This window comes from Azolla caroliniana, unplaced genomic scaffold (assembly GCF_043228905.1).
Source record: "Azolla caroliniana isolate FFs.n. ecotype wild unplaced genomic scaffold, voAzoCaro1.0.p SCAF_20, whole genome shotgun sequence".
Lineage (NCBI taxonomy): Eukaryota > Viridiplantae > Streptophyta > Polypodiopsida > Salviniales > Salviniaceae > Azolla > Azolla caroliniana.
Genome location: NW_028230455.1, coordinates 13,943,048 through 13,969,462, shown reverse-complemented (window position 1 = coordinate 13,969,462; position 26,415 = coordinate 13,943,048). Strand labels below are relative to the sequence as shown.

At 36.8% G+C, this 26,415-nt stretch overlaps 4 protein-coding genes across 8 annotated transcripts; 3 read left to right on the top strand and 1 right to left on the bottom strand.

The window, feature by feature from the left end:
- The first annotated feature begins 994 nt into the window (after window positions 1-994).
- Window positions 995-11,875, top strand: LOC147851167 (uncharacterized). 5 transcript variants are annotated; one of them, XM_087335741.1, is made up of 4 exons: window positions 995-1,109; window positions 1,915-2,798; window positions 10,789-10,858; window positions 10,936-11,221. In XM_087335741.1, exons 2-4 carry the CDS (start codon window positions 2,512-2,514, stop codon window positions 10,936-10,938), a joined length of 360 nt encoding a protein of 119 aa, XP_087191867.1. In that variant the 5' UTR covers window positions 995-1,109; window positions 1,915-2,511; the 3' UTR covers window positions 10,939-11,221. The 5 variants fall into 5 exon arrangements, with proteins under 5 accessions (XP_087191867.1, XP_087191866.1, XP_087191868.1 ...); XM_087335740.1 differs by lacking the exons at window positions 10,789-10,858; window positions 10,936-11,221 and adding an exon at window positions 11,779-11,875; XM_087335742.1 differs by lacking the exon at window positions 10,789-10,858.
- Window positions 11,876-13,898: 2,023 nt separating this feature from the next.
- LOC147851166 (scarecrow-like transcription factor 11 (SCL11)) lies at window positions 13,899-17,361 on the top strand. The gene is made up of 5 exons (XM_087335431.1): window positions 13,899-14,013; window positions 15,018-15,136; window positions 16,678-16,759; window positions 16,892-16,998; window positions 17,077-17,361. Exons 1-5 carry the CDS (start codon window positions 13,906-13,908, stop codon window positions 17,270-17,272), a joined length of 612 nt encoding a protein of 203 aa, XP_087191557.1. The 5' UTR covers window positions 13,899-13,905; the 3' UTR covers window positions 17,273-17,361.
- An 857-nt stretch (window positions 17,362-18,218) lies between these two features.
- LOC147851165 (histone H3.2) lies at window positions 18,219-18,945 on the bottom strand. Its single transcript, XM_087336075.1, has one exon. It carries the CDS (start codon window positions 18,869-18,871, stop codon window positions 18,461-18,463), a length of 411 nt encoding a protein of 136 aa, XP_087192201.1. The 5' UTR covers window positions 18,872-18,945; the 3' UTR covers window positions 18,219-18,460.
- Window positions 18,946-22,643: 3,698 nt separating this feature from the next.
- On the top strand, window positions 22,644-25,627 carry LOC147851164 (vesicle-associated membrane protein 711-like). The gene is made up of 4 exons (XM_087335927.1): window positions 22,644-22,906; window positions 24,221-24,411; window positions 25,128-25,291; window positions 25,376-25,627. The coding sequence occupies exons 1-4, from the start codon at window positions 22,690-22,692 to the stop codon at window positions 25,461-25,463; spliced, it is 660 nt and encodes a 219-aa protein (XP_087192053.1). The 5' UTR covers window positions 22,644-22,689; the 3' UTR covers window positions 25,464-25,627.
- The last annotated feature ends 788 nt before the right edge of the window (window positions 25,628-26,415 follow it).

Genomic DNA, 26,415 nt, shown 5'->3' with positions numbered 1-26,415 from the left:
TTATGAATCATGATCTCCTAGATGAGCCATAGATATGATTCCCATTGTTAAAAGATAAGATTGCAACATTGTAACTAAGCCAAAAAGTCATTGCAAAATATATGGTACATTGTCTAGAAATTTGAGTTGAATAGCTTTAACTTGTGAATGGTCACATCGTGATCCATCAAGACAAAGCGTTAGTCAAATTGATGATGCATTAAGTAAAATAATAAGATTTACGTAGATGTAAAATAAGACCATAAGGTTACACACAAACACGGAAAGGAAGCCCAATCTAGGATTATTAAATATAATAACTTTATGATTTTCAATGGTGATTTGAGGTTGATCCCAAGGTTGTTGGCTTCACACTGATTTTAGAAAGGGAGATGCTCCCCCTTCATGAGCACTCAGTGGGGTGAGCGAAAAAGGTGACTTCTCACCTAGTTAAAAGTTGTTCAAATTTCCGAGTTTGCATGACTAAATAAATGTATTTACAAACCGAAAAATTATAGGAGACAACGAAGAATGCCATGGAACTCGTAAGAGAATAAAAACTTTGGCGGTATCCACATAAGTTCACTCTTATTATTTTGAAGTTTGACAAGGAATGTGAACAAACTTGTCAAGAAGAATTGTTGAGGATACGAAGACAATGCACACACATAGCCATATTGATACACATACACATACACATACACATACACATACACATACACATACATACACCATATGCCATACGCCATACACCATACACCATACACCATAAAAATAATTATTCTTATGAATTATTTTTAAACAACCACATAAAAAGGTACATGTATCTAGAAATAACAAATAGAAAGCATGTAAATAATGTCTATTGATTAGATCATTTTTGCAAATACGAATAAACAGATAAACAAAAGTAAAAGAAAATGTGAGAAAACGCCATTTTATACTCACGTGAGGAAACCGTGATCACTTCTTCTTCGTCTGTTTGTCGTGGCATTCTTCTGTCTGCACAGCCATCGCCATCGCCATCGCCATCGCCATAACCCTAACCCTAGACAGTTTCCGAGTTATCAGACTGCAGAACAAGGCCAAGCACGCGCGCGGACCTTTCCTCATTATTCGTGCCCTTGCAGGTCCTCATCGCAATCTCTGTTTCCTTTTTCCTTGTCATTTTTCTCTTCTTTCCTTCTTTCCTCCTCCTTTCACTTGTAAAATTTACTGGAGATTGCTTGTTTCTTCCATTATCATCTTTTCTCAGAAAATACCAAGAAATTCTCCTTCCCCTACTGCAGTAGCAAAAATGTACTCGGATTTCTTGTTTTCTCGTGCTCCTTTTGTTCACAAAAGAAATATAAAATTGTCTTCTCCCACGGAATTAGAAGTACTTTAAATTTCTCTTTACAGTGATTCTTTTTGCGCAAATATGAAAAAAGTTGTCTTCTTCTACGACAGAAATAAAAGTACTCAAAATCACTCGTCTGTATGTGTTCTTTATTTTATTAAGAGAACGAGAAAGATGTTTTCTCATACTCTCAGACTTCACAAACAGAATTTCTTGAAATCACACGTTTTCCAGTGATGTTTTTGGTCAGATAAGAAGTAATCTGTCTTCTTTGACGTCCACAGAAACGAAAATATTTGCAATCTCTCGTTTTCAATTGTCAAATAGAAGTGTTCTGCCTTCTACTACTGTGGAAACATAACTACTTGAAAGAAACACCTTGTTATTTCATGGTCGTTTTGCTCAGTTTAGGAGATGGAGTTCATCTTCCCCCTCCATTGAAAAATAATTACCCAAAATTGTATGTTTGCCAGTGCTCTAATTAAACAGATAAGAAGAAGCTCATCTTCTTGACTGCTAAAACAAAGTAGTTGAAACCAATTTGTTTTTTGCCGCTATTTAGTTCAGATTAAGAAGAAACTTGTATATTACTGCAGATACAGAATTAGTTGAAATTGACCATCTCTCTGAGCTCATAAGAAGAAGATATCCGTCCTCATCACCTACAGAAACTGCAGTTTAGCCTTATTCAGATGGTTGTTGCTTGTTACTGTTTTGTCAATGCACAAAAAGCACCTGGTATGGTGAAAATTTTGTCTTTTCATCATGGATTATGCTTCTTATTTTGGAGTAATAATGAAGTGAAAGGCACACTCTATTAAGGAATAGAGATCAACTTCATAAACCAGATTTAATACAAATCTGAGATTGTAGTCTGCTATGATGCAATCAATAATTGGACATTGTGGATGATTTAACTCTTTCCAATGTTGTGGATGATGCAAAACAATGACAATCTTATGGATATTTAAGGATTTAAAGATACACTGAATGCAAGAACTTGTAAAGGAGGAGAAATTTGTTCCTCCGGTTTGTGAAGTAATTCTCAGCTGGCATCCCCAAATATCATCGATTCCCGGTGTGCTTCTTACTTGTGCTGCATATGCACAGCATCTGGTCAAGAAGCCACCGCCTATAAGGTGGAATCCATTCATCCTTCTTGTTGTTTGCAAGGGGATGCTATTTCAACACGTATGGTTTCCGAGCCGCTTCCTCTTCCTCCTACACCTCCTCGAGAACCATTTCATCCATTTGAAGCTTCGGATCGGTGTAATGATTCTTCAATAGTGAAAATTGGTGTCCCATTGAAAAGTAATCTGAAATGTCCAAGCGTCAAGACAGGTGTTGTGGAAGATGGCACCAAATTGACAAACGATGAAGACATTCAGACTACTAATGCACAATTTATCGAGCGAAGATCTATAAAGTGGATGGACAACCATGGCAAAACTCTTACGGAAGTGAAAGAATTTGACCCAAGGTATTTCACTCCTTTTTACGTTTACCTATGGCTAATTTTAACAATGTATGCTGCCATTGTGTTGCACCATGTCATATGCTGATGGTCATCTCTAGTGTGAGGAAAATGATGCTATGTTACACTTCTTAAGTAATGTTTGTAAGAAGTTGAATCTTGAATATAAAATATGTATATTCTCTTTGTCATCAACATAGATTCCTCAATTCTATGTTCATTTCCATTCTTAAAGCCTTAGTCCATGAGCTCCTTACTATAGGTCAGTGATTTGGTGATGAATGTAAACTTAATGCTACTGTTAAGCAGCATATTGCGGTCTCATCACAATCCTAAACACAAATGGATGCCTCTGCCCATTGCTTATCCATCAATGGACCATAGTTGACATTTTCTTAAAACTCTTACAAAATGGAATTCCTGGGCCTATTTTGTGTATTCTGCATATGGGCACTTGGGCTCGAGGATTCCATTACTGTGTCCATCTCTCTTAGGCTAACATTAGATTGGCCATATCTCTAGTCTCTCTCAGGTGAGTGGACTCTTGGTATAAGCTTTACTCCTAATTTCTTTGTTAGAATCTACTTGGAAGTCTATTCATTAGTGGTTATGTACCTACACCAACAACTCAAGCTGTATGAATCTTGGAAAACTAAAGCTTAAGCAGTATGGATTAAATGATATTCCAACACTTATGCTGCATTGATTGTATGATGAAACAAAACTAGGATCCCAATGGCAGAAAAGTTTATTCAGATTAATTGACAAATAATTTAGTCACATCTAGAAGGGATGCACTTATAGTAGGGAGAATAAAATATTGATGTTTTTTACAACGTGCTTAGTATTTTGGTACCACAACAAAAATTCTGAATGTATATGTTTTACTCATCCACAACTTGCTTGAAACAATATACAAACAGATTCCCCACTGTTTCTTAAGCGTCTAAATATTATGGAAAACATTTTCCTTTGGTCTTTCCACCATGATATTTTGCATGTGTTCATGTACATGCTATCTATGTCATCTGTGTTTATGTAGAATAAATCACAATTCTGACCCATGGAAAGAATGTCGACAACGCTATTGTGAATTGTGTGACTATGAGTAAAACTGTTTCCATGAAGCATGGAAAAACTAGAAAGGTAAAGCATGGCAATCCATCATTAAAGAAACGGGGCTTTCTTTGTTTTGCCGTATTAGTTGGGTGAAATGTCATGTCTAGTTGTATACTGCAAATAATCAATAACCAACTGGCTCTGATACCATTTGTAAAAAATGCAGGGATCTTAGACTAACTCTGCTTATAGCCATCCTTGAAGTGGGGGCGAAGGTTTCTTCATATTCGATTCCCTCTTTTTGGGAACAGCCTTTTGATACAAGTCTTGCTTTGAAATAATCAAGGCTGCCATCCACATTATGCGTGACTATGTAACTCCACTTGGTGGCAATTGCTTTTCTACCTTTAGGTAGATCACATAACTCCCGAGTGTTGTTCCTATAGATGGACTCAAGTTCTGTTTTCATGGCTTCAACCCAATGGTCATGTGCTAATGCATCCTCAAGAGAGAGTGACTCCTCAGTGCAAATTTCAGCGATAAGATCATGATGCACATAATGCAGTTCAGCTTGCTGATTGACTGACTGGGTTTTACCTTGAAGAGGAAATGTGAGTTTGATGTCCATAATGGTGTTAAGCAGCCATTTAGGGATTGTTTTTGCTTGCTTAGAAGAGGCTTGTTCTTCCTCCAATTCCATGTCACATCATGTTGATTAATGACCTATAATATCTGCAATCTTTGGTTGCTCATTTTTAACCACAATGGGCTGTTGCAAGAGATCAATTTGTGCATTGTTTGGATGTGCTACATCTCTGTTTTGGAGCATGGTGTTGCTGATAGCAAAACCTGCACATTACCTCCACGAGGTTGGGTTAATTGATCGCCTTCAAACACAGCATTGGAGCAATAGTAATAAAGTATCAAATACATTTGGTTGATCAAGAATTGGCTCTTTGGAGCAATCCACAAATGGTTGATCTGCATTTTCAGCAAATATGATATCCCTGCTGTAGCCAACAGAAATGCACTTTGTTTTTTTGCTTTGTCTTGTAGCTTATGGTGCTGTTGTAGTTGCACTAATGCATAAGCCAAGCTTCCAAATATTCCCATGTGATCAACATTTGGTGTGCGACCATTCCAAGCCTCGTATGGAGTGATAGTGTTAAGTGATTTTGTGGGACATGTATTTAGAACATAGTTTGCACACATTACAACATCTAACCAAAACTTGTGAGATAGGTTCTTACCAATTGGCACGCATCTTGCCATCTCCATGAGAGATCTGTACTTTCTTTCAGCCAAACCATTTTGTTGTGGTGTATATGGAGTGGTGCATTGATGGATAATACCACTGTCCTTCAAGAAAGCATTAAACTATTGAGACATGTACTCACCCCCTCTATCGGTGCGAAGAGTAATGGGTTTATGATCGCATACATCATTATGTACAAGTTGAAGCTTGTGTGTTGCCAAAACATTTGCATCTTTTGGAAATTAAAATTTGTGCACCTTTCCTAAAATATAACCCTCACAAACATGATTAGATGGTACATGAATGGAAGGAATATTGTATGCCATGTCATACTTACTAAACTGTGCAAGGCTGTTGAAATTCAAATGGCTGAACTGAGCATGGCATAGTTCAGAATTGCTTTGTGTAGGCATCTACCACTAATGCATTTTGGTCATATAATTTCTAATATATGTCAAGCTTGTAAAGGTTGTTGAACAAGCTACATGTTATGGCAATGATATCACCCATTGTACAATCATCTATTGTGCATTTGTTGTAGCGGAAACCGAAAGAACGATTTTCTTTATGCTAGGGACATAGAGAACATTGTTCAAGGTGACTACATTCCCATTGACAACTTCAATATGAATCTCATCAATGCCTTCGATGATGTAAGAAGCATTATTGGCTCAGGTAACTGTGCCCATCTTATGACAAGCATCTTCAAGTGTGACAAATAAATCTTTGCAAGAAGTTATGTGCTTAGAAGCACCGCTATCAAAATGCCAAGCATGTTTAGACTCTCTTACTAATAAACGTATGTTGTCCTTTTAGGGATCATACACCGTGTATATGGATAATGCCCACTATTGTTGAGCAATGTGTGCTTCTTCCTTCTTACCAGTAGAAGTGGTGGTAACAATAAGACGTAATTGTTTTTTCTTCTCTTCACTACCTTTTCTCTTTCGACATTCACTAATGTCATGGCTTAGTTTATGACAATAATTGCCAATTTTCTTCTTCTTCTCATCATGAGAAGTCGAGATTTTACTTTTGTCCTGATTGGCCTTTGAACTTGGAAGAGGTAACAAAAGCTTGATCACTACTATAAAAACATCTTGATTTGCTCGAGATTGAGATTCTTGTAAGAGAAAGGAGATTAGCTAATCAAATCTGAAGCTCTCTTTATGACTTGTAGAAGCCTTATTGTAGTGATCAAGCCTTGATATGAATTTGGAAGAGTTGCAAAAGACTAATTGCTTGTATGAAATCACTTTATTAATGTTGAGTAGTTGTTCCTTGATGTCTTTGATCAACCTTCTTGCATGTTTGTCTATTCAAGTTGCTGCTTGAACATAGCAACTCTTGTGTTTTACCATTGAGCATATAGGTTCCTCAACACATCCCAAGCACTTTTGGAGGTGGTGCAACATCGGATATGTGGAACAATGTGACATTTGATTGATGCAATGAAAGCATAGGCTTGAGCATCCTTACCATCCCACTTAAGTTGTGAAGAAGTGGTTTGTCGAGGAATGGAGGTTGAAGCATTATTTGTTAGCTGTTTCTGAAGGGGAGGGAGAGTTTGGAGAAGAACTTGAAGTTGAACATTCATCAAATCTGATGACAATGTCCCATGGCTGCTTTGCAACCAATACATATTTCATCATGTATAGGATAGTCAGTACCATCCAACTTGTCTTCTATGTTAAGCATGCCAAAAAGATTAGTTTGCTCAGCCATTGCAAAAATACATTTACAGCAAGAAATATAGATGAGGTATTGTAGTACTTGGTGGTTTTATTCACCAAAATGTACTAAAGTGAGACAATATTGAAGAATAGTACAAGCAATGGGCTGAAAGAAATAGAGAAGAGTTATTGTGTTGTGCTGAAAACTGGCAATTGATGTGCAATTAGAGTTTGAGACTGCTGCAGAATTTGTTCTGGCAGTATCTCCAGAACCAAAAATCCGATTTTGGCACTTAAGTACTCAAAAGAATCAGTTCAAAATCTACTTTCGGAAAATGTGAAAATAGAGAAAGATCGCCTATGTTGTAGTTTTCTGTTGTTTGGACTTTCGTCATTGTAGACGACGAGTTTGAATGTCTTCTTAGAAAGAAAGAGATAAAGAGAAAGAGCTCTACATGCCTATTAGGAATAATGGGATAGAGGAAGTAACCTAAACCTACTCTAATACCATTTGAAAAAAAATGTAGGGATCGTAGACTGACTTTCACACAACAAGATCACTTAAAAGACTTAGGAAAACTCAGCAGATAGGGAAAACGAGCTTGTGATTACAAAGATGTAGAATGATTGATATAACCAATATCTACAGGTAGCTGGAAACCCAACAGAAACCTAACTATGTTCACACCAAAACTTCCGTAGGATACATATTAAGTGTAACAGAGAATGATAAAAATAGTCATGTTAAATCCTTCGACATAGATGAACTATATTATCAAGTATCTTTAATCATTATCATGCACATTTGTTTTCTCTTTATTTGTCACATGTTGTCTTAAGAGACCGATAAAAATAGTCATGTTAAATCCTTCAACATAGATGAACTACATTGTGACGTAACTTTAATCATTATCATGCACATTCGTTTTCTCTTTATCTGACACACGTTGTCTTAAGAGATGGAATGCCTTGAATCTACAAGACTGGATATCTAATGCCTCAAACTAGATCCAAGGTAGCATTCCATTCAAGCCATTAGAGGCAATGTATTTAAAATCCTAAATAGGGTCTTTAGATTGGAGAGATAGATAGATAGATTTTATTATCTTCTTTGGAGGCCAAATATGACCTATGAGACCAAAATATAGATTTTTCATGTAATCATGTGAAAGTGAGTAGTGATGCTCAATGTTCAAGAACTTTATTGAGGAATGTCGCAATTGAGAGTGCACAATGTGACTATGAGAAAAATTCGAGCAAAGGATTGGGTTTGGTCGAGGATTGTATCATAGTCTAACACTCAGAATCTCAAAATTGTTTAGCACAAAGTCTTCACAATCAACTACTCTCTCATCACTTGCCCCAACTCCTTGTCTCACATTGTAGTGAGTGTTAACTAAGTTATATGGATGCACTAGTTCATATGGCAAACAACAGGAACGCGCATTTGTGTGTGGTTTCCCCCTTTCAACAAAGAATATGGTTTTGTAGTTAGGTGCAACATACGTAGTATAATGTTTGAAGTATGAGCCTCCAAATTTTTCTCATGTCATGATACACTGACGTTGCAAAAACGCCTCATTCACAATGGAATCTATTGATGTATCATGAAGCAAATGTTTTGCATCCCATCTTCCAAACTATTTTTCTATATCTTGCATCCAATCGGAACACAAAAAATTGTGTTTGTGTCATTTGGACTTTTTGTTTGCTTTCTATGTGAGTCATGGAGGTCGATGTGAGGGACGTTTTTGAACCTTAATCATGTATTCGACTACCCTTTCCATGGCCATGATCTCAATGGGCAATGATCCTGTCTCAAGGAGTATTAGGCTGTATGGTATTTGTTTCTACCTCTCAAGCAACTTTGTAAGAAATACTTTTTGACATTTTCAAACTCTTTCTAGGTGGATTTCCACCCCATACTTACAACAAAAGCTTGATAACTACATTCCTGATGACGACTTCTTCAATGATTTCGTCCTTTACAAACTTAGCAACCGCATGTTTTAATTTATGAATGCATAGAACAAATAGAGTTGGTGAGAGTGGTATCATCCTGTAACACCAATAATGCTATTGAAAAAATCTAAAATTTCATCACCCATAGATTCAAGAAATTTCATCCTGTTTTTCAGAGTGTCATATGATATTTCTTTGAGTGGGTCTCTATTTGTTAAGAATGTATGCAATGAGACAAGACTTCAAGCGGGTTAGAATAGTTATTATGTGTTTGAGAACCAATGCAACCAAAGTGATGCTCAAGGATGGGAAGTGAGAATGATGCTATTCAATCCTATGGTGGTCCAAGTGTTGCTTTATGGAGTGGAAGTGTGGGATGGCATTATCTCACTTAGAGCATGGAATGAAATAGAGAAAATCCAAAAATTGTTCTCCTCAACATCCGAACCTATACGTAGACAAGTGCTCGGCCCATAAAAGGTACTAGCCTTGCAAAGAATATACAACTTTATCATAGAAGTCAAGAATATGCTTGGTCATAGATTGCCAAAACAAACTTGGAACATAGGATGTAAGGTACAAAAAACTAATAAGATCAAAACAGACTTTGGCATGATGCTATGGAGTATGTGGTCATTGAGGATAGATTACTAGAGGCACTAAGGATGAAGTAGATGCTAAAATGTCAACCAATCTCTCATCTCCCTACCCCAATGAGCCTTGGTCTCAAAGAGCCATAACATTTCTTTGAACTTGCACACAAAGCTAGGTCTTGAGGTTGCATCATGCCATCATCACCCAAATATGAAGATACCCACAGTATGATATGAAATCCTAGTTGAGGATGAATATCACTTACTTATCGCATGCTTAGTGTATAAGTTAATTCATGAGGGTCATACTCAAATGTGCACCATGAAGGGTGAGCACATATATAGTAACTACCCTTCTTAGGAAGGAGTCACTTACATGGATGATATGTTGATTTGGTCCCAAAGGTCAAAATTGGTCTCCTCATGGATGATAAAAGTTCTATTCTATTCTTTCACCAAATGTGTTTAGCAATGGGCTCTTCTTAAATGTGCATAGGAACATGATTATAGAAATTTAGGAAATCTCTTACTTAGTGTAGGAAAGAATAAGAAGACAGATCATTACCTTTTGTTATCCCTTATGTATGTAATGGTTCCTGTTTTGTGGCGTCTATACAGAAGAAAATCTATTTTCATCCTCTTCCTAGACTCTAGAGCCCTTACACACATAATCAGACTGTCTAAAAGGAAAAGAGGGATGATTTTCAGGGAGCAGCTATTGAGGGATGATGTTCAGCAAACAGAGAGTAGACACAGATTTTTGGGTGTACCCAACCGCCTTGATTGGTACACAAGAAAAAAGGTTATTATATTAGTTAACCCTACAAAGAAAGAGGTGTGTTCACATTACAAAAGGAGGTGTCCTGTCCAGGTGAACAATGTGTTCACATATACGAATAATTACCTAATTTGTTAACTACGGGCCTTTACACCTAACACTGTCATCCTCTTCCTAGACATTGGAGCCCTTACTTTATGACACAGATTATATCAAGTCAGCATTGGAACAACCATGTTCTTATCCTTGCATAAGTCCCATCCCCTCGGGCCCTACAAGTTCTTTTTCCTCATTGTTATGACACACTGGGATATAAATATTTTTGTCCCACAGGTCATTGTAACATTTCACTATTATTCCTGCTCACACCATCATGCGCTTGATAATGCAACTGTTGGGGTAGAAAATGTATCATGGTCTTGTATCTGATGTTAGGCTCCAAAGCTAGAAATGCTAAAACTTTAAAAAAATCAAGGTACTGGAGAATTTCATAAGTATATTAGTCCCCATGGAAAACCTAATATGAACCAGGCTCTCAATTATAATACTTAATTAGAGGTAACATTCTGGAGCTGCCAGAGCCATTATTGAGCGCATCAAAATGTTGATTTTGGCTACCATATTGTCTCTATGCATTGTATAAGACCTAGAATATTCCAAAATTGTCACTATACAGAAATGTATGTGAGATTCCCACCTGCTATGGCTCTTTGTCACTCAATTTCTCTTATGAGAGCGTACAAAATGTAAGATTATAGAGACTAGCAATAGTATGCTCCTTAAATGTCGTTTCAGGATATAACTTTGAAATTTCATGTGGCAGTGATTCAGATGAATCAGAGAACGAGAACGAAGAATTTTTTTCTGCATGCACTTGTGTCATCCAGTGACATCAATATGATATGAATCCCTTTAAAACTGGGAGAATATTACTGAGCCTTCAAAGCTCTTTGGTTGTGGTTACTGTGACATAATGCAAAAGACTGCAGCTTGTCTGCGTGGTCCACATAGTTTGCAGATATTGAATGCAGTCAGACATAGTTAAGTGTCTGCCTTTTGTAATGTATATTTTTCCTTGGTAAAAAAAATATCGCCAGTTTATGCAATAAGTCTTTCTAATAAAACCATTTATTAGTGATAAATACAATACTAAGGAGACAACATGAATCCTGCTTTTATTTTTTAATGAGGTTTTTGCTATATTGTGTGGCACTAATTATGAATGAATCGGAGAAGTTACCTATGAAATTTTGCAACATTTTTGTACGTGAGATTGTGTGCATATGTACTTAACAAAGGATAGCGTAAGGAGCAGTCATGCTGTTTTCTCCATGCTTTTTATGAAACTTTGTTTGTGTAATCGTATAGCTCCCGTTCATCTTTTTTTTGGACAATTATTTAGCATCTGTAGAGCTACAGAATATCCCAACTCAGTTTACTTCTCACTGATACATATCCTTTTCGCTGCATCTGGTAGACCTAAAAAGCTATACTTGATATAGACTTCTCAAATGCAAATCCTTTGATTTGGGACACTGTTTTTCATTTGTGGCCTTTCTCTTATTTTCTTTATTTTACGCTTCTCTTGGCGAGTCATTTAGTATTATATGTTTAAGAACATGGTTTGTGGTAAAATTTGTTGACGTTTTCGTGACATTGCTCACAGTTTTGGTAAGCATGGCAAACATCAAGGAGCATCCATACCTCTTTACTATGAGGAGATGGTATTTAAATGCAAAGTTTATTGAAGAATAGATGGATATTGTAAATGCATTTAGCTATTGTATTCTCAGCACTAATTCATGTTTTTAGTGGCTTTGTGAATTCCTATCTTTATTTATGGTTCACTCATGGATGATGTAATGCAATTATCATTTATTGGATGTATAATCTTCCTTGAAGCTTTTTAGAACAAAGACTATGCATTACTTGTGTCTAAATTTATTAGTGAAATATCAAAACAATCCAGCAATGCCACTTAAAAAGTATACAATCTGTTAGCATTGCCTTCTAGATGAGGCTTCATCTTTTATTAACAAAAATGTAGGTCTTTAGGGGTGGTGACTAAATGATCACCTTGGAAATTTACGTTATGTGATCACCAAAAGGCTGATGGTTTTCACAATTAATTATTCATAGGATTTTTGTTACTTGAAAGAAGCTTATCCTAGTTTCAATCCAACCCACCACAATACACAATGTCACAATCTTCCTCTCAAGAGGCATGGCACTTATCCATTAGGCCACATTGTTAACATGTGTTACCCTAATATCAACCCAACTCATGGTAAGACACACTCACAATCCTTCACTCTGAAAGCAAGTAATTAATCCGTTAGACCACAATGTTAATAGGTGTTAATCAAAAACATATGAGATATGTGATTCCAGTCTAAGTGATGAATCATATAAATATATTCATGTGATTTTCTCCTGTTGAGAAAGACATGTATCTTTTCGACATTCACGGGAGAGTTGATAGTCACCTATGAGATGGGGCCTAGCCCATGGCAAGGATCGAACTTGGCTTCTCTCAACTAATATTGAAATTTGGAACTAAACATACTACAATAGGAAGAGAATTTGTTTGGCCCCAAGAATCAATGATGATGACTAATCAACACCTACGTTGGTTGTTGGCCAAGCCTTCTCAATATAGCTATTGGGATGTGCTTGCATAGACCTTTGTGCTTCACACTCTCATACCATTAACACAAAACGGTTACTTAGAGCACAACTATCTTCTTTAAATACATGCACTCCTACAACATACCCTTTGTCTTTCCACACATGTTGTGATCATTAATTAGCCTTATGTATTAATAAGTTCCTCTTACAAGCTTGGTTTATTGACCTCACACTATGCCACTCATATCCTACTCTCTCATGCCACATTTTCATCCCAAAGAGGTTTTCTACTCCGTTAGGCGTTTATTGATCACTTTGGATCTTGGAATATTGCTTGTTTAGATGTGCAATAAATATTTTCAAAGGTCATATATTGACAATTTGGTGGAGTGCACACCCAACATGTTGATAATTGGCACATTTAAATGGCTCTTCAACCTCATTTCTTTAGGTTCTATTCTTTGGTTTTTGGTTTGGATTCTGTGAGTGAGATCAATGTTGCTCATGATAATGGTGATTCTTGGCCTTCTATAAGTTCCTCGTTATTAGGGTCATGACCTCCTTTTATTGGTTACTATAATGGGGCTTCTTTATTGACCTGACCCTTTGCTCATATTATTTTCTTCACTCCTCATATGGATGTTGTCAATGTGGGGTTATGAATTCCTTTTATTGGTTACTGTGATGGGTCTTCATTGTTGACCCTTCCTTCAGAGTTTTATATATATACTGATATGCCATAAGTGTGCCTACTTCTCCAACTCCGAGCTTGATGTTGTTTGGCATTAGCCTCTTCCCACATTTGAATACTAGTGAGTTTTTTGGCTCACTTTGAGCATGTTTCATCTTGGTGTTTCCCACCTTGTCCTTGATGTCATGCTTCTTACATGTTCAAGTTTCCTTCTTGTTGGGGTTTCTTGTCTACATCTCCATCATGTGGCTCAATCAAGTGTAGCATCTTTAGGCCTTACTATACGCATACCTATTGCTAATGGCATGTGGTCTTCTTATTGTATATGCATCATCATGTATGCATGTAGGTATGTAGGAATGTATGTAGGTATGATGTATGTATGTAGTATGTATGTATGTATGTATGTATGTGTATGTATGTACTATATATACATATATATATATTATATATATGTACAATATGTATGTATGTATGTATGTATGTATGTATGTCGGGGTAGGTCTACTCTGTATCGTATTTTCTGAGGCGTTTCTGACTATGGCGAAGCGAGAGTTCTCTAGTACTCTCCAGAACTTGAAGGTTGGTAATGATTCTCTGTTTGAATTTTGTCTTTGGAGAGTGATGACATCCCATGTGTCCACGATATCGAATTAATTCTTTGGTTTTAAGACGCTATAAAGATTTTAGGGTTCAGAAAGTCTTCATAATATATTCCTGTGTCTTTCTTACCAGTCTATCGAGTCCATTTTTTGTGTGGATTTTTTTGCGTTTTCTATATCTGACAGTAGACCGGTTAATTTTGAATCTGCTGTATGTCGTGTCACATAAATTCATTTGAAGTTGGTGTATGCCATGTTAGAAATTCATTTGAAGCTACCATATTTCACGTAGAAATATTTTTTTTGAAGACATCATATCCCATTCTAGAACGATTCATTTGATACTACCATATCTCATGTTAGAGCTATTCATTTGAAGCTACTACAGATATATCTCATGTTAACCATTCGAAGCTGCCACTGCCATATCTCATGTTAAAAGTATTCATTTAAAGTTGGCTCTGCCAAATCTCATGTTAGAAAGATTCATTTGAAGATGCTGAAGCTACCATGTTTCATGTAGAAAGATTATTTTTGAAGATATCATATCCCATGCTAGAAGGATTCATTTGAGGCTACTATATATTTCATGTTAGAGCTATTCGTTTGAAGCTTCTACAGCCATATCTCATGTTAGAAAGATCCATTCGAAGCTGTCACTTCCATATGTCATGTTAAAAGTATTCATTTAAAGTTGGCTCTGCCATGTCTCTCATATTAGAAATATTCATTTGAAGATGCTGATGCCATCTCTCATGCTAGAAATATTCAGCTGAAGTTGTTATATCTCATATTTTAGATAATTCATTTGATGTTAGTATACCATGTTACCTAGCTGGAGTCAAATTCTAGGATCTTTAAAGAATAGGAAGTTGACTCAAATTTGAATGATGTCTCACAGTTTGTTTGCCGTAAAATGATTAAAATTTGTTTCTTCATTGTTATCAAAAGAAATGAATGTAATGGACTTCTTGAACGTTTTAGTTCATGCAAAGAGCACAACAGAAAGAGGAAGCTATAAAAAAAGCAGAAGAAGAGGCAGCAGCAGTTGATGATAGCCATTGGATTGCACCTACCACTGTGACTTCATCAGGAAGAAAATGGTATGCCTAAAGGAATATTTATTCTCCTAGAAATATTTATTGTCTGGTCTATTGAAGCTAATGGAATTCCAATCCTCTAAAAAAGGTAGTTTTTTATTAGAGATAATTGTGGAAAGGGAGAGCTGTAACACCAGACAACGGATTATAATGAATATTCACTCTGGAATTAGATTTTCATGTCACGACTAGATTGTAAATTTTTGCTCTTTCCATTGAGAAAATCCGATACTGAGGCAACAAAGGTCGTATATTGTCTTTTTCTGCTCAAAATTCAGAGAGATTGTATAATTTCGATTCATTCAATACAGTGTGCATCTATTGAGCATCCATCAAGACATATTTTTAGATCTCATGTTTATTTGATTTTTAATATCTATAGTAGTTCTATGCTTTTTGTTGGTCAACCCCTATTACAAGTAGAACAAATTGTTTCAGACGCTTCATGCTGTAGAGAACCTCCGGGAGATTTTAAATTTCGGTAAATCTCATAGCATTCAAATAATAAGATACTTTGTGACACGAAAGCGTGCATTGAATCATTTTTTCGGTGTGCAGTTATATTCAGATTGTTCATTGCTGAGGTTTGTGAAATTATAAAATATGAAATCTTGATTGCAAGTTTTCCCAAAACATGTCAGGTTTCATTTATCAAGACTGTAATAGTAGCCATTTAAAAAATTCAAGAAAACAGTGATTTCAGTTTCTGCTTTGTGCTTCTATCTTTAGTATCAGCACTATGAAATCTCAGATATGGCTATATTCCTTTTTGTCTCCATTTCTAGAACTCTGTCAACCTATTGTAAGTATCTTATCAACCCATTTCAAATCAGAGGATTCTTGATTTCAACTAAGGGGCATTGGTTTCTTAGAGGATAATATGTGTTCCATACTACTGCAAACTGGGTTCTAAATCATGGAACTACAAATTGCCTAGCCTAGTTTACAAAAAGCTGGATACAAAGCACTAGCTCTCAATAGGGTGCAAATGCCACATCCGTAAAGATTCAAGGGGTGCTACTCCTCTCAAGACTTGTGTCAATCTCGTAGATATGGCACAGAAGAAGTAAAAGGAGTCCTCTGGCCTTTTGCCTCACAAGGGTGCAAACGGTTTTTCAATAACTGCCTCAAAACGCTGAAACCAGCTCCGAAGCAATTTGAGCGGGTTAGCTGTATGATGGGTGGCCATCTCCCACAGTACTAGGGGGACTGGGTGCCCTGGGACATTGGGGTCACTCCATTTTGTTATATACACATGGTGACCTGACGAAGTCTAGCACTGATTAGTAAGTCATTATCTTCAATTATAAGACGTATATGCCTTGTACTTTTCTATTTCAGGTACATCACAGATTTGGCTTGTTGATTCACTTAGTTATACATTTGTTATAAGGCTGTCAATGCTTGTTTTTTTCAAAGACCTGTGTATTTCCTTAATAAAAATGAAATGCCTGTGGCTGAGCATGCATTTCTTGAGATATTATTGATTTTTATAATCTTCCTTAAAAAAACACTCTATACTCATGTTTCTCCATTTTTTGCAGTATTGTGATCATGGAAGGAGACCCAAAACCAGGTGCTTTAGTGGGAAGAATGTCTTTTCAAAATTGTAATGCATCTGTCGATGTAAGGCTTTTTCCCAATGGATATTAAAGCTCTAATACTTAAGTTACTATTTTAGTTTAGGTTTTAGATTCTTGTTGTGCAGACATGTTTGTATCGTATGATAACTATGGGTGTATCTTGTAATTTTCTTAGAAACTGACAGAAGAAGCTGAGACTCTATTCAAACAGAGGTTTACAGCAGCTAAGGATAGAGTAGACAGTGCTAATGCTGCCAAACATGACTCCTTGATAGAACCAAGGTAACTTGGTGACATCGCAGTAAAGTACTCTCATAATTTTGCGTCATGTACTAATCGTGTGTACATGCACTATCATAGGGGTGAATCTAAGAATGAAAAAGATAGTAATGGGTTTACTAGTGAAGGTTCTAAAGATATGCAGAATAAGAAACCAAAAGTTGGAGGTGGTGATGGACCCTTGCGACAAACTCAAGAAAGGAATAACAATAAGCCCTGGCAGGGTTGGAGAGGCAAGGGTGATTTTAGGGTTTTGAAATCTAACATAAAACAATGAAATGGTTGTGGTGCTCCTTACTAAAAAGCTGATGTCATTCCTGTTCGAAATTTGCAATCAAGAGATTCAGAAAGAACCTGAGTTCTTCATCGTCTTGTGTATTTCCTAAACTTTGTACCATCCCAATGCTCAAATATGTGAGTTGCAACAGTATGAGGATTTTGTCAATATACAATCTTTTTCTTTGCTTCAAAACCTTATCTTGTGCATTTCATTTATGTAGTGTAGAAATTCATTTATTTTTCTTCTCCATTTTGTGTACCATCCAAATTTTAGTTTTCAACCCCATGTTTTTTCATCAAATTTCACAAATGAGGTATCCATTTTCCTTTGAGGTTTATATGTTCAATTGATATTATAAAACCTGAAATGTCACTGGACCCTGCAGTCACCAACAAACTTATTAAATTCTGATTAAGGTTGCAGTTATGTATGTTTATCTCCTAAACATCAACCTGTTTAGTTATCTACATTCGTATCTCAATATTCAGTGAAGTAAACAGCTTCATGCATCAACAATAGTAAAGCCAGTTGTGAACAATAACAATAAAAATTCCTCATGTTAACAGTATGGCAACCACTTGCTGGTAGTAACATTGTGTTATTGAGTTGATGAAGCCCTAGGTACAATATTAAAAGCTTCTCGTACAATTCAAGTAATTCGATTTCAAGAAATTCACATGACTTCTCATGTTAGCTCAACCCATGCGGCTAAAATCAAAGACTAAGATAAATGGAGATGCCAATGCCTAGTGTAACCCAAATGCTTTAGATTATATCAAAAGTTTAATATAGGTGTAACCCATATTCATGAATTCTCTATAGAAGAACCGAAAACACACAAAAATAATATAAAACAAAAACTATTATCGCTCAATAAGACAGACATGAACCACAGAGGCAATGGGGAGACAAAACTAAGAACTAAGTCGCCAGTTGAGAATAGTAAGAGACAAAGAGGGTAAAACTAATTTAGAGCTCGAAATATAAAATCACAGAAAACTACATCCCTGGTTATTGGCTTGAAGCTAAAGGATCTCCAATCAGGATTCCACTCACGCCATCAATGATCATTTTAGTCACAATACATCATTTAGAGAATCAGAAGCAACCAATCATCAGGGAGAAATGGTGGTGTAAAAATACACCAATTTCAATAAGCCAAGGCTTCAAAGTAGGAACTTTATTTTAAGCCCTCTCGCCCCTAATCCGGCGTGCAAGCTGGATATCCTTTGGCATAATGGTGACCCGCTTGGCGTGGATCGCACAGAGATTGGTATCCTCGAAGAGGCCCACGAGGTAGGCTTCAGAGGCTTCCTGGAGGGCAAGCACGGCAGAGCTCTGGAAGCGGAGGTCGGTCTTGAAGTCCTGCGCTATCTCACGGACGAGGCGCTGGAAGGGGAGCTTGCGGATGAGGAGCTCCGTGCTCTTCTGGTACTTCCTGATCTCACGCAGGGCCACAGTGCCAGGGCGGAAGCGATGGGGCTTCTTGACGCCACCTGTGGCGGGGGCGGACTTGCGGGCGGCCTTGGTGGCAAGCTGCTTGCGGGGCGCCTTCCCGCCTGTGGACTTGCGAGCTGTTTGCTTGGTCCTAGCCATGGCGATGGATTGGAATGGATTGAACAGAGAATTGGAGATGGATCTGCTCTGAGACAATCGCAGGCTCTGAGAAGAAGAGACAGCAGGTAACGTCAGAGATGAGAAGGCGATGTTACTGAGGCGATGAAGAAGGCCATTTATATAAATAAATTCAAACAAAACCTCAAATTTTGGCTTCTGAAACATCATTCGTTCTCTTCTTCTTTTTTCCCGCCCCCATCGTCCCGTCCCGTCCATCCAACGGCTCCCTGCAATCCCCGCCCGATCGGACGGCTGAGGATCCTTTAATCCGCTTGCTCTCATTTCATTGGCTGTTTCCATAGCTTCCCGGATCGATCCCTTTCTGTTTTATTTTATTTTCCTTTCATTGGACCTTGTCTCATATTATTTATATCTACAAGTTATTATTGTTGGTTCGTCCTAAGGCCTTCTGCATACTCGCTTCGTTTTAACTCTACAAGAACAAATGCATCCCTTGGACAAGAACACACACTATCAATTTGTACATTGCTTCCTGATCTACCTCTCTCGTCCATGAGGAGGGTTGGCCTTTTCTCATGAATGTATGCGCTTGCGATGAAACGGACTCTATATTCATCAAACTTACGGGTCTAGATGGTTTTCGTACTAATAGAATCGAGGTATAAATTAGTGGAACTTGAAGAGAAATAGAAGGTTAGAAGTGACTAGTTCTAGTTTGAAACAAACGTATTGTACCATGTCCAATTAGGAAAATGTTGATTCGCCTCAGCCTCATGTATGATGGGCATTGGGCATGCGTGTATTTTTGTTCGCATTTACTCCCATGCATGAAATATATTCAAACCCCCCCCCCCCCCCCCCACACACACACACACACACACAATCTTATTGGTCACCCAATATCACTCTCAAGGCAACAGTCACCCTTATGAACACAATTGCATAACAAGAACATGCTTAAAAGGAAAAAGGGTTGCATTGATGTGATGTTTTCTAAACCATGGCCCTACGCTTTTTGGTTACACGATGTGTCTCGTATGATTCACATATTTGCATTTTCCCATTCAAAAAATAATGTTTTTTCTATAAGGAATGATGAAATTTTGCATTTACATGTTTTCTTGTGGATTTTATCGTATATGTAAATTAATCTAATAAATGTGGAGGATTGTTTGAGTTGTAGATGGTGTCCTGTTTGAAAGAGTGGTCGGTTGCCATGCTTAAAATGGAAGCACTTAATTAACCTTATTTAGAATTGGGCAATGTTTTGACACAAATCGGGCATATTCGACAGTAATATATGTTTTGTTGCTACCTATATTCAACAATTTCAGCCACTTGTCTCTCTCTTGTTTCAAAAAGTAATATCTCGTTGACATCATATTTTGTATCCTCGCATTTCATTGACTATATGAGGTATCCCTATCTTCTCTCTGTCGAATCAATTGCTTTGACATAACCGCCCTCTTTTCTCAAGATTCCGCATCACCATGTTATATCCCAAATTGATTGCAAGAGAGCAAATGATCAATAGTGGATTAGGTTTGCATATAGGCACTTGTAGCTATTTAAGTAGTTAAATGATTTTCTATCAAACAACACGACAACCCTATAAGGCTAGTAAAGTTAACTTGTATAACAGAGGTTTTACTATTCCGTTCTAGTCTAAAAATATAAATTTCTAATTTAAACCAAAAAAAATTATTCAATACAAAACTAATAGGAAAGTTTTCCTTTTTGTTTAGAATGTAACAACATTTTATTCTCCTCGCATGCATGGAACAACAAAAACAATGTGAACCCAATGTAAAAACAAACTGCACCTATAGAATAACATTGCAATATAAAACGACACACACAACGTGACCTGACTCACCTATGAACTTTCTAGCATATCATCACCTTCCTCTATGTTGTTGCTTTTTCCCCACGTTCTATGCATGTTATCTATTGACCTGACCAAGCATTGGTACCCTCAACGAATGCCATGTTAGTACCTTCTTAGCCCTCCTTGTATCATGTAATACCAAGACATACTAGGACCCTCTCCCACCCTCTCCGAACTATTAGACACCCCGGATATAAAGAGATTAGGTAGGTATATCTTAGAGCTAAAACAACACAGGGAGGACAAACTACAAAATGTTAACCATAATCATTTTCATATTTCATATTCACCAACATGTAACTAATATAAAATTTCAAGAACAAGGGGAGACGATAAATGTGGACACACATACACCACTCAGCCTCTCTCTTCATGAAGCAGAAATGGAAAGAACAACCAAATGCCCTCAGATGTCAGGCTTCAAAGCAACTCGACGCGAAGTAGAAAAATGAAGAAGATAAAGGAACTTGAGCTACGCCGCCTAGCAACTATGGTTGCATTATCTTTTCCATTGGGACCACATGCCACCTCCACATCGAAACCCTTTGACCTCCTGCTTCTTTTTGAGAGACTTGGATGGAAATGAAACTAGGCCTAGTATAAAGTCGTTTCCTTATAGAACATGCTTTTTTTCCCCCCTATAACTCTTTGGCTTAAGTTCTATTTTTATTTTTTATTTTTTATTTTTTACTTTCGATGAATGGGTAAATGCCCCATTTTTTATTGTAAACCAATTGTCTCATGGGCCAATTTTGGTCTTAGAAGAAGTTAATATTTATTTATTTCTCTCTCTCTCTCTTTGGTAAAAGCACACAATTATATTAATTGTATGTCGATTCCACTTGTTACAACACTTCTTAATCTCTTCTATCTACCTATCCTATCTATGTAGGGAGAGGAATGTCCTCTAAAGCCACAAGAAAACGTGAATATGCACTTAGGGAAATGATCCCCACATGCTCTAACATCCGGAAATTCCACTTAAGAATGCCTTTTCAACTTCTTCATATAGTCTCTCTCTCTCTCTCTCTCTTCTTCCCATCCTCGGTTTATCCACATCTATGTTGTCATCCATATCTCTATTCCTTAACGTTCGATGAATTCAAATGTCCACTTACCTGTCTATTTATTTACAACAAGGACAATTGCGTCATGGTTTGTGCATGCACATTATACAAAAGCGAGACAACGAGAACATCAAACTCGAAGTGAGTTCATGCTTACAATAAGAGCATCGTTTCAAGACACACAAACACATGTAAACATAGAGCTTGCAATATGTCCGGTGTCCATAACACCACCATGTGCCTCCATAGCCTCTCTCTCTCTCCCCTCGAAGACGATAATATAATCTATCTATCAATATATCTATCTATCTATCTCTCCTCACTATCTGCAGACTGCAGGTATATATGTATACATACATACATTATACATAGATACATATGTGTATAAGTACATATATATATATCATTATATGCATATGTATGTACTATGTACACATCTGTACATATATGTATATGTATGTATGTATATACAACTTCAAAATAATATGGTCCCTACAAATAAATTAAATAAAAACTACTCAATTTTTGCTTCTCGATGGATTCTTCTTCGCTCTCCCTTCCAGCCTGTGTGCGCTTTCCTGTTAATTGCTGACACAGACATAACAACAAGGCAACCGTATCTCCTGCTATTAGGGTTAGGGTTAGGGTTAGGGTTTCGTCTCCCCCTCCTCCACTCCACTCCATTCCCCTTTATCTTTCATGATCTGATCATCGGCGCCTGCGGGCTCGCCATCCGGGCATGATTCCAACGTCTTGACCTCGCCTTCGTCTCTCTGGTTTTGTGTGCTCTCTCTCCCTCCCTCCCTCCCTCAGATTCTCTTACTTCCATTTCTTTCGTTCAAAAAAAGAAGAAGAATTCGGAAGTCATAAAAAATTAGAAGATGTCTATACTCTATGCTATGGTGGCTCGTGGCTCTGTTGTTTTGGCTGAGTATAGCTCCGGTTCTTCCAACGCAAGTGCTGTAGCCCGACAGATCCTTGAGAAATTGCCTAGCGCTGCAGATACTCGTGTTTCATACTCACAAGATCGCTATATCTTTCATGTTACTAAGGCGGAAGGAATCACTTTCCTGTGTATGGCAAACGACACATTTGGCAGTAAGTCTCCACACCCTCACCCTCTCAAAAGTATGGACCGAAGAATTATTTCAAGCTGCAGTTTTTTTTACTGTATTCATTTATTTACTTTCATCATACCCCAAATCTGATTTCTGTCTTTCCAACTACAAATATTTTGTGCTGTCTTTTGAACATCTGGGATACAATCAAGCATTCATCCCTTGCTAAAAACCATAGAATTTTACTTTCCTTTACAACAGTATTGGTTGTAACTTAGGGTTCATTTGGACGACATCTTAGGCTGAAGACTGTCTTTCAAGCCGAAGATGTCTTTGCTGTTGTTAGGATCACAGCTTTCTTTAATGCTGTTAATAACCATGTGATGTAAAACAATGGTTTTGTTTACCGTCTTTCAAGTGACCCTTTTCTCTACCGTATTCAACATTCTATGTAAAACTGGACATTCTCATTCCTTGCTAAACCAGGATATTTTATTGTCCTTTCACATCGAGAGAGACTGTTAACTATACGCTTGTGTAATCCTAACCAGGAACACAAATGTATGTTCTGAATTTTGAACTATAATGTTCATCACTATCTTTCTAATAGTTAATATAAAACAATGCGTTCTCAATCATTGCTCAAAACCAAGACAAGCTCATTTGCTTCTCAGGTAAAGATAGTTCACCATGGATATTCGTATTTTCTAGATATTCCCAATGGAAGTGCAAAACCAGAATATTTCAGGCACTTAATCCTTAAGCCCTAATTAGGCAGTTCTTTGAAAAACATTTCCAAATCAAATAATATATTTTTGCAGTCCAAGCGCGTTGACACATGTTAGTTTATGTCATTTACAGCATGCTGATAAATTGATGTTTTTTCTTGTAATAAAACTTATGATCGCATATGTTTTAAAGTACTTAGCAGATCTGTTTCTGGATAAATCCTTCTTTTTAGTTCAACATCGTCTGTTTGAGTTAAGCAATCACAATTTCAACCTCAGTCCTTGAGTGTTAAGTGTGGTTTTGATCCCAGACAGCAAAGTTCACGCCAAAAGATTATAAGTTTTCATCAAACCATAGTCACAACTGTAAACGTCAGATGTGATCATATTGTGTTATTCTGCACATCTGCTGTTAATAAAATCAAACCAGAGCCATGGCGAACTATAGGTATGACAATAGCTTTCTAACATTACTCATTCCAGATAGTACATCAGTAAATATGATGCAATATGAGAAATTACTATAAATCCATTTCCGTCTGTTATAAGCATCATATGATACCCTGCTATAGAGCACGATGAATATTGATAACCATATTTGAACGTCCCTCTCTTGCTATCTGTAGGGCGCATACCTTTTGCATTCTTGGAAGACATTCATTCCAAATTCATGAAAGCTTATGGTCGGACTTCGCAAACAGCTCTTGCTTATGCAATGAATGATGAATTTTCAAGAGTACTTAATCAGCAAATGGAGTACTACTCAAATGATGCAAGTGCGGACCAAATAAACCGCATGAAAGGTGAACTTAGTCAGGTATGCAGTTTCTTTCTTCAATATTTTCTTGTTCAAAGTGTATCAAGGTGTATGGTAATTTCGTATGTAACTTGATCTGTGCTGATAATATGTAAAAGAGGAATATTAATCAATTAAGTGGATCAAGAAGAAACTAATGTAGGTATTATGATAGAATAAGTGGATTAATGAAAGGGTTTAGATAGGATATCTGGATTAAGAGGAGATTAATTAAGGGGTTAGGATAGAATAAGTGGATTAATAAGAGACTCATAGTTAGGGTAGCTATAGATTTGTTGGTAGGATAGAATAAGTGGATCAAAAAGAGATTCATTGTTAGAGGAGAGATGGATTGTGAAAAAAATTGGATTATTAAACATGGGACCATTGATTAAATCATAAATCATTTTGTGCAAATAGATGAACCCATGCTCCTGAAAATGCCATTATTTATTCTTTATTTCCTTTGCAAATGTGTTTCATGGTTTCCATTTATAATTGTCTGGTAAATTTCTTAACTGGAAGGATGCATAGAGTAAACCTCAAAAATAAGATGCAAACAAACTAGACGTTGATCATCTGCCTACAGTTTGTACAAAAAGGTTCAGATCTCTAAAAGGTCAAGTCAACACTGGTGCTTCATCTTTGTGGCTCTTATCATTTACCTATGTGTTGATCAAATGATGGATTCTGTTAATTCCCACAAAAATCAATTGGATAATCTGCTATGTATATAGGTACGAAATGTCATGATTGACAACATAGACAAAGTATTGGAACGAGGAGAGAGGTTGGAGGTGCTAGTGGATAAAACTGCTGGTATTCAGAACAAGGCATTTAAGTTTCGTAAACAAGCACGAGAATTTCGTAGTACAATGTGGTGGAGGAATTGTAGACTAGTGTAAGTTCAAATATATCTTGTTTTATTTATTTTTAGATTTCGCTAGTGTTCACATCTAATGCTAAATTACTATTTTTCTTGCAGGCTTGTATTAATCCTTCTTGTTCTTATTATAATATATATTGTGTTTGCTGTTGCTTGTCATGGTGTCACGCTGCCATCATGCCGATGAGATATGCCATCCTGCAAAACAATTCAGATTTCAAGTTTCTGGTATCAAAAGCGAATGTGTTTCACAGAGCCTGAAATTCCCTTGGAATATTGACTAAAAGAACGGTTTGAATGTTATATATATATATAGATATAAATATATATTTGCTCATTATTTTTCAGCCACATTAAGTTTAAGTCTCATTATCCTGAATGTGTCAAAATCCTAGTTTGAATGGGTTGTCAATCAATATGTCCTGAATAGTTATTGGCAAATTAGATTGGAAAACAGTTTTAGATAGCAAATTTTATGTATGGTGTTTAATAACAGAGATATAACCGTGTTGTGTGACATCTCTGGAGGTTGTAAAACATTTTTTAACTTTTAGATGCTACCTGCATCTAATGCTCGTCTATCCTACATGATGCACCTACATGATGCATGTGGTGCATGCACTGCTTTCCCATAATGTCTTGCCAAGAACCTGATAACCTGACTTTCAAAGATGCAAATTATGTGCCAATATGTAATGTCCTCCAATGATGAAGTGTGCAAAAAGGTAAATAGACCCATGTTCTTTATCATAATTAAGAGTTATGGCCATGGGTATAAGTCCCATAGTATGAACCATACGTACCATGCATGCATTCGCATTCTCAAATGTTTCAATAATTCGCATAAGAAAAACACCCTCAAAGAATGATAAATACCATACTTTTGGATTAACTATTTATTATGAGGTAAATAAGCCTAAAAAATGGAATAAAACAAAAAACAAAACATTAAAATAAAAAAACACAAGAATGTTTGAATAACATCCGCATTCGATTTCCAACGTAGGAAAACAAATGTTATGCTAGACGAACATGAATTTTACGTACTATGGGCATAACTACCAAAGAGATGAACTTTTTAGAGATGATCCATTTGATATTGAACCTCTTGTAGATATGATGCTAGTGTAGTTGACAAT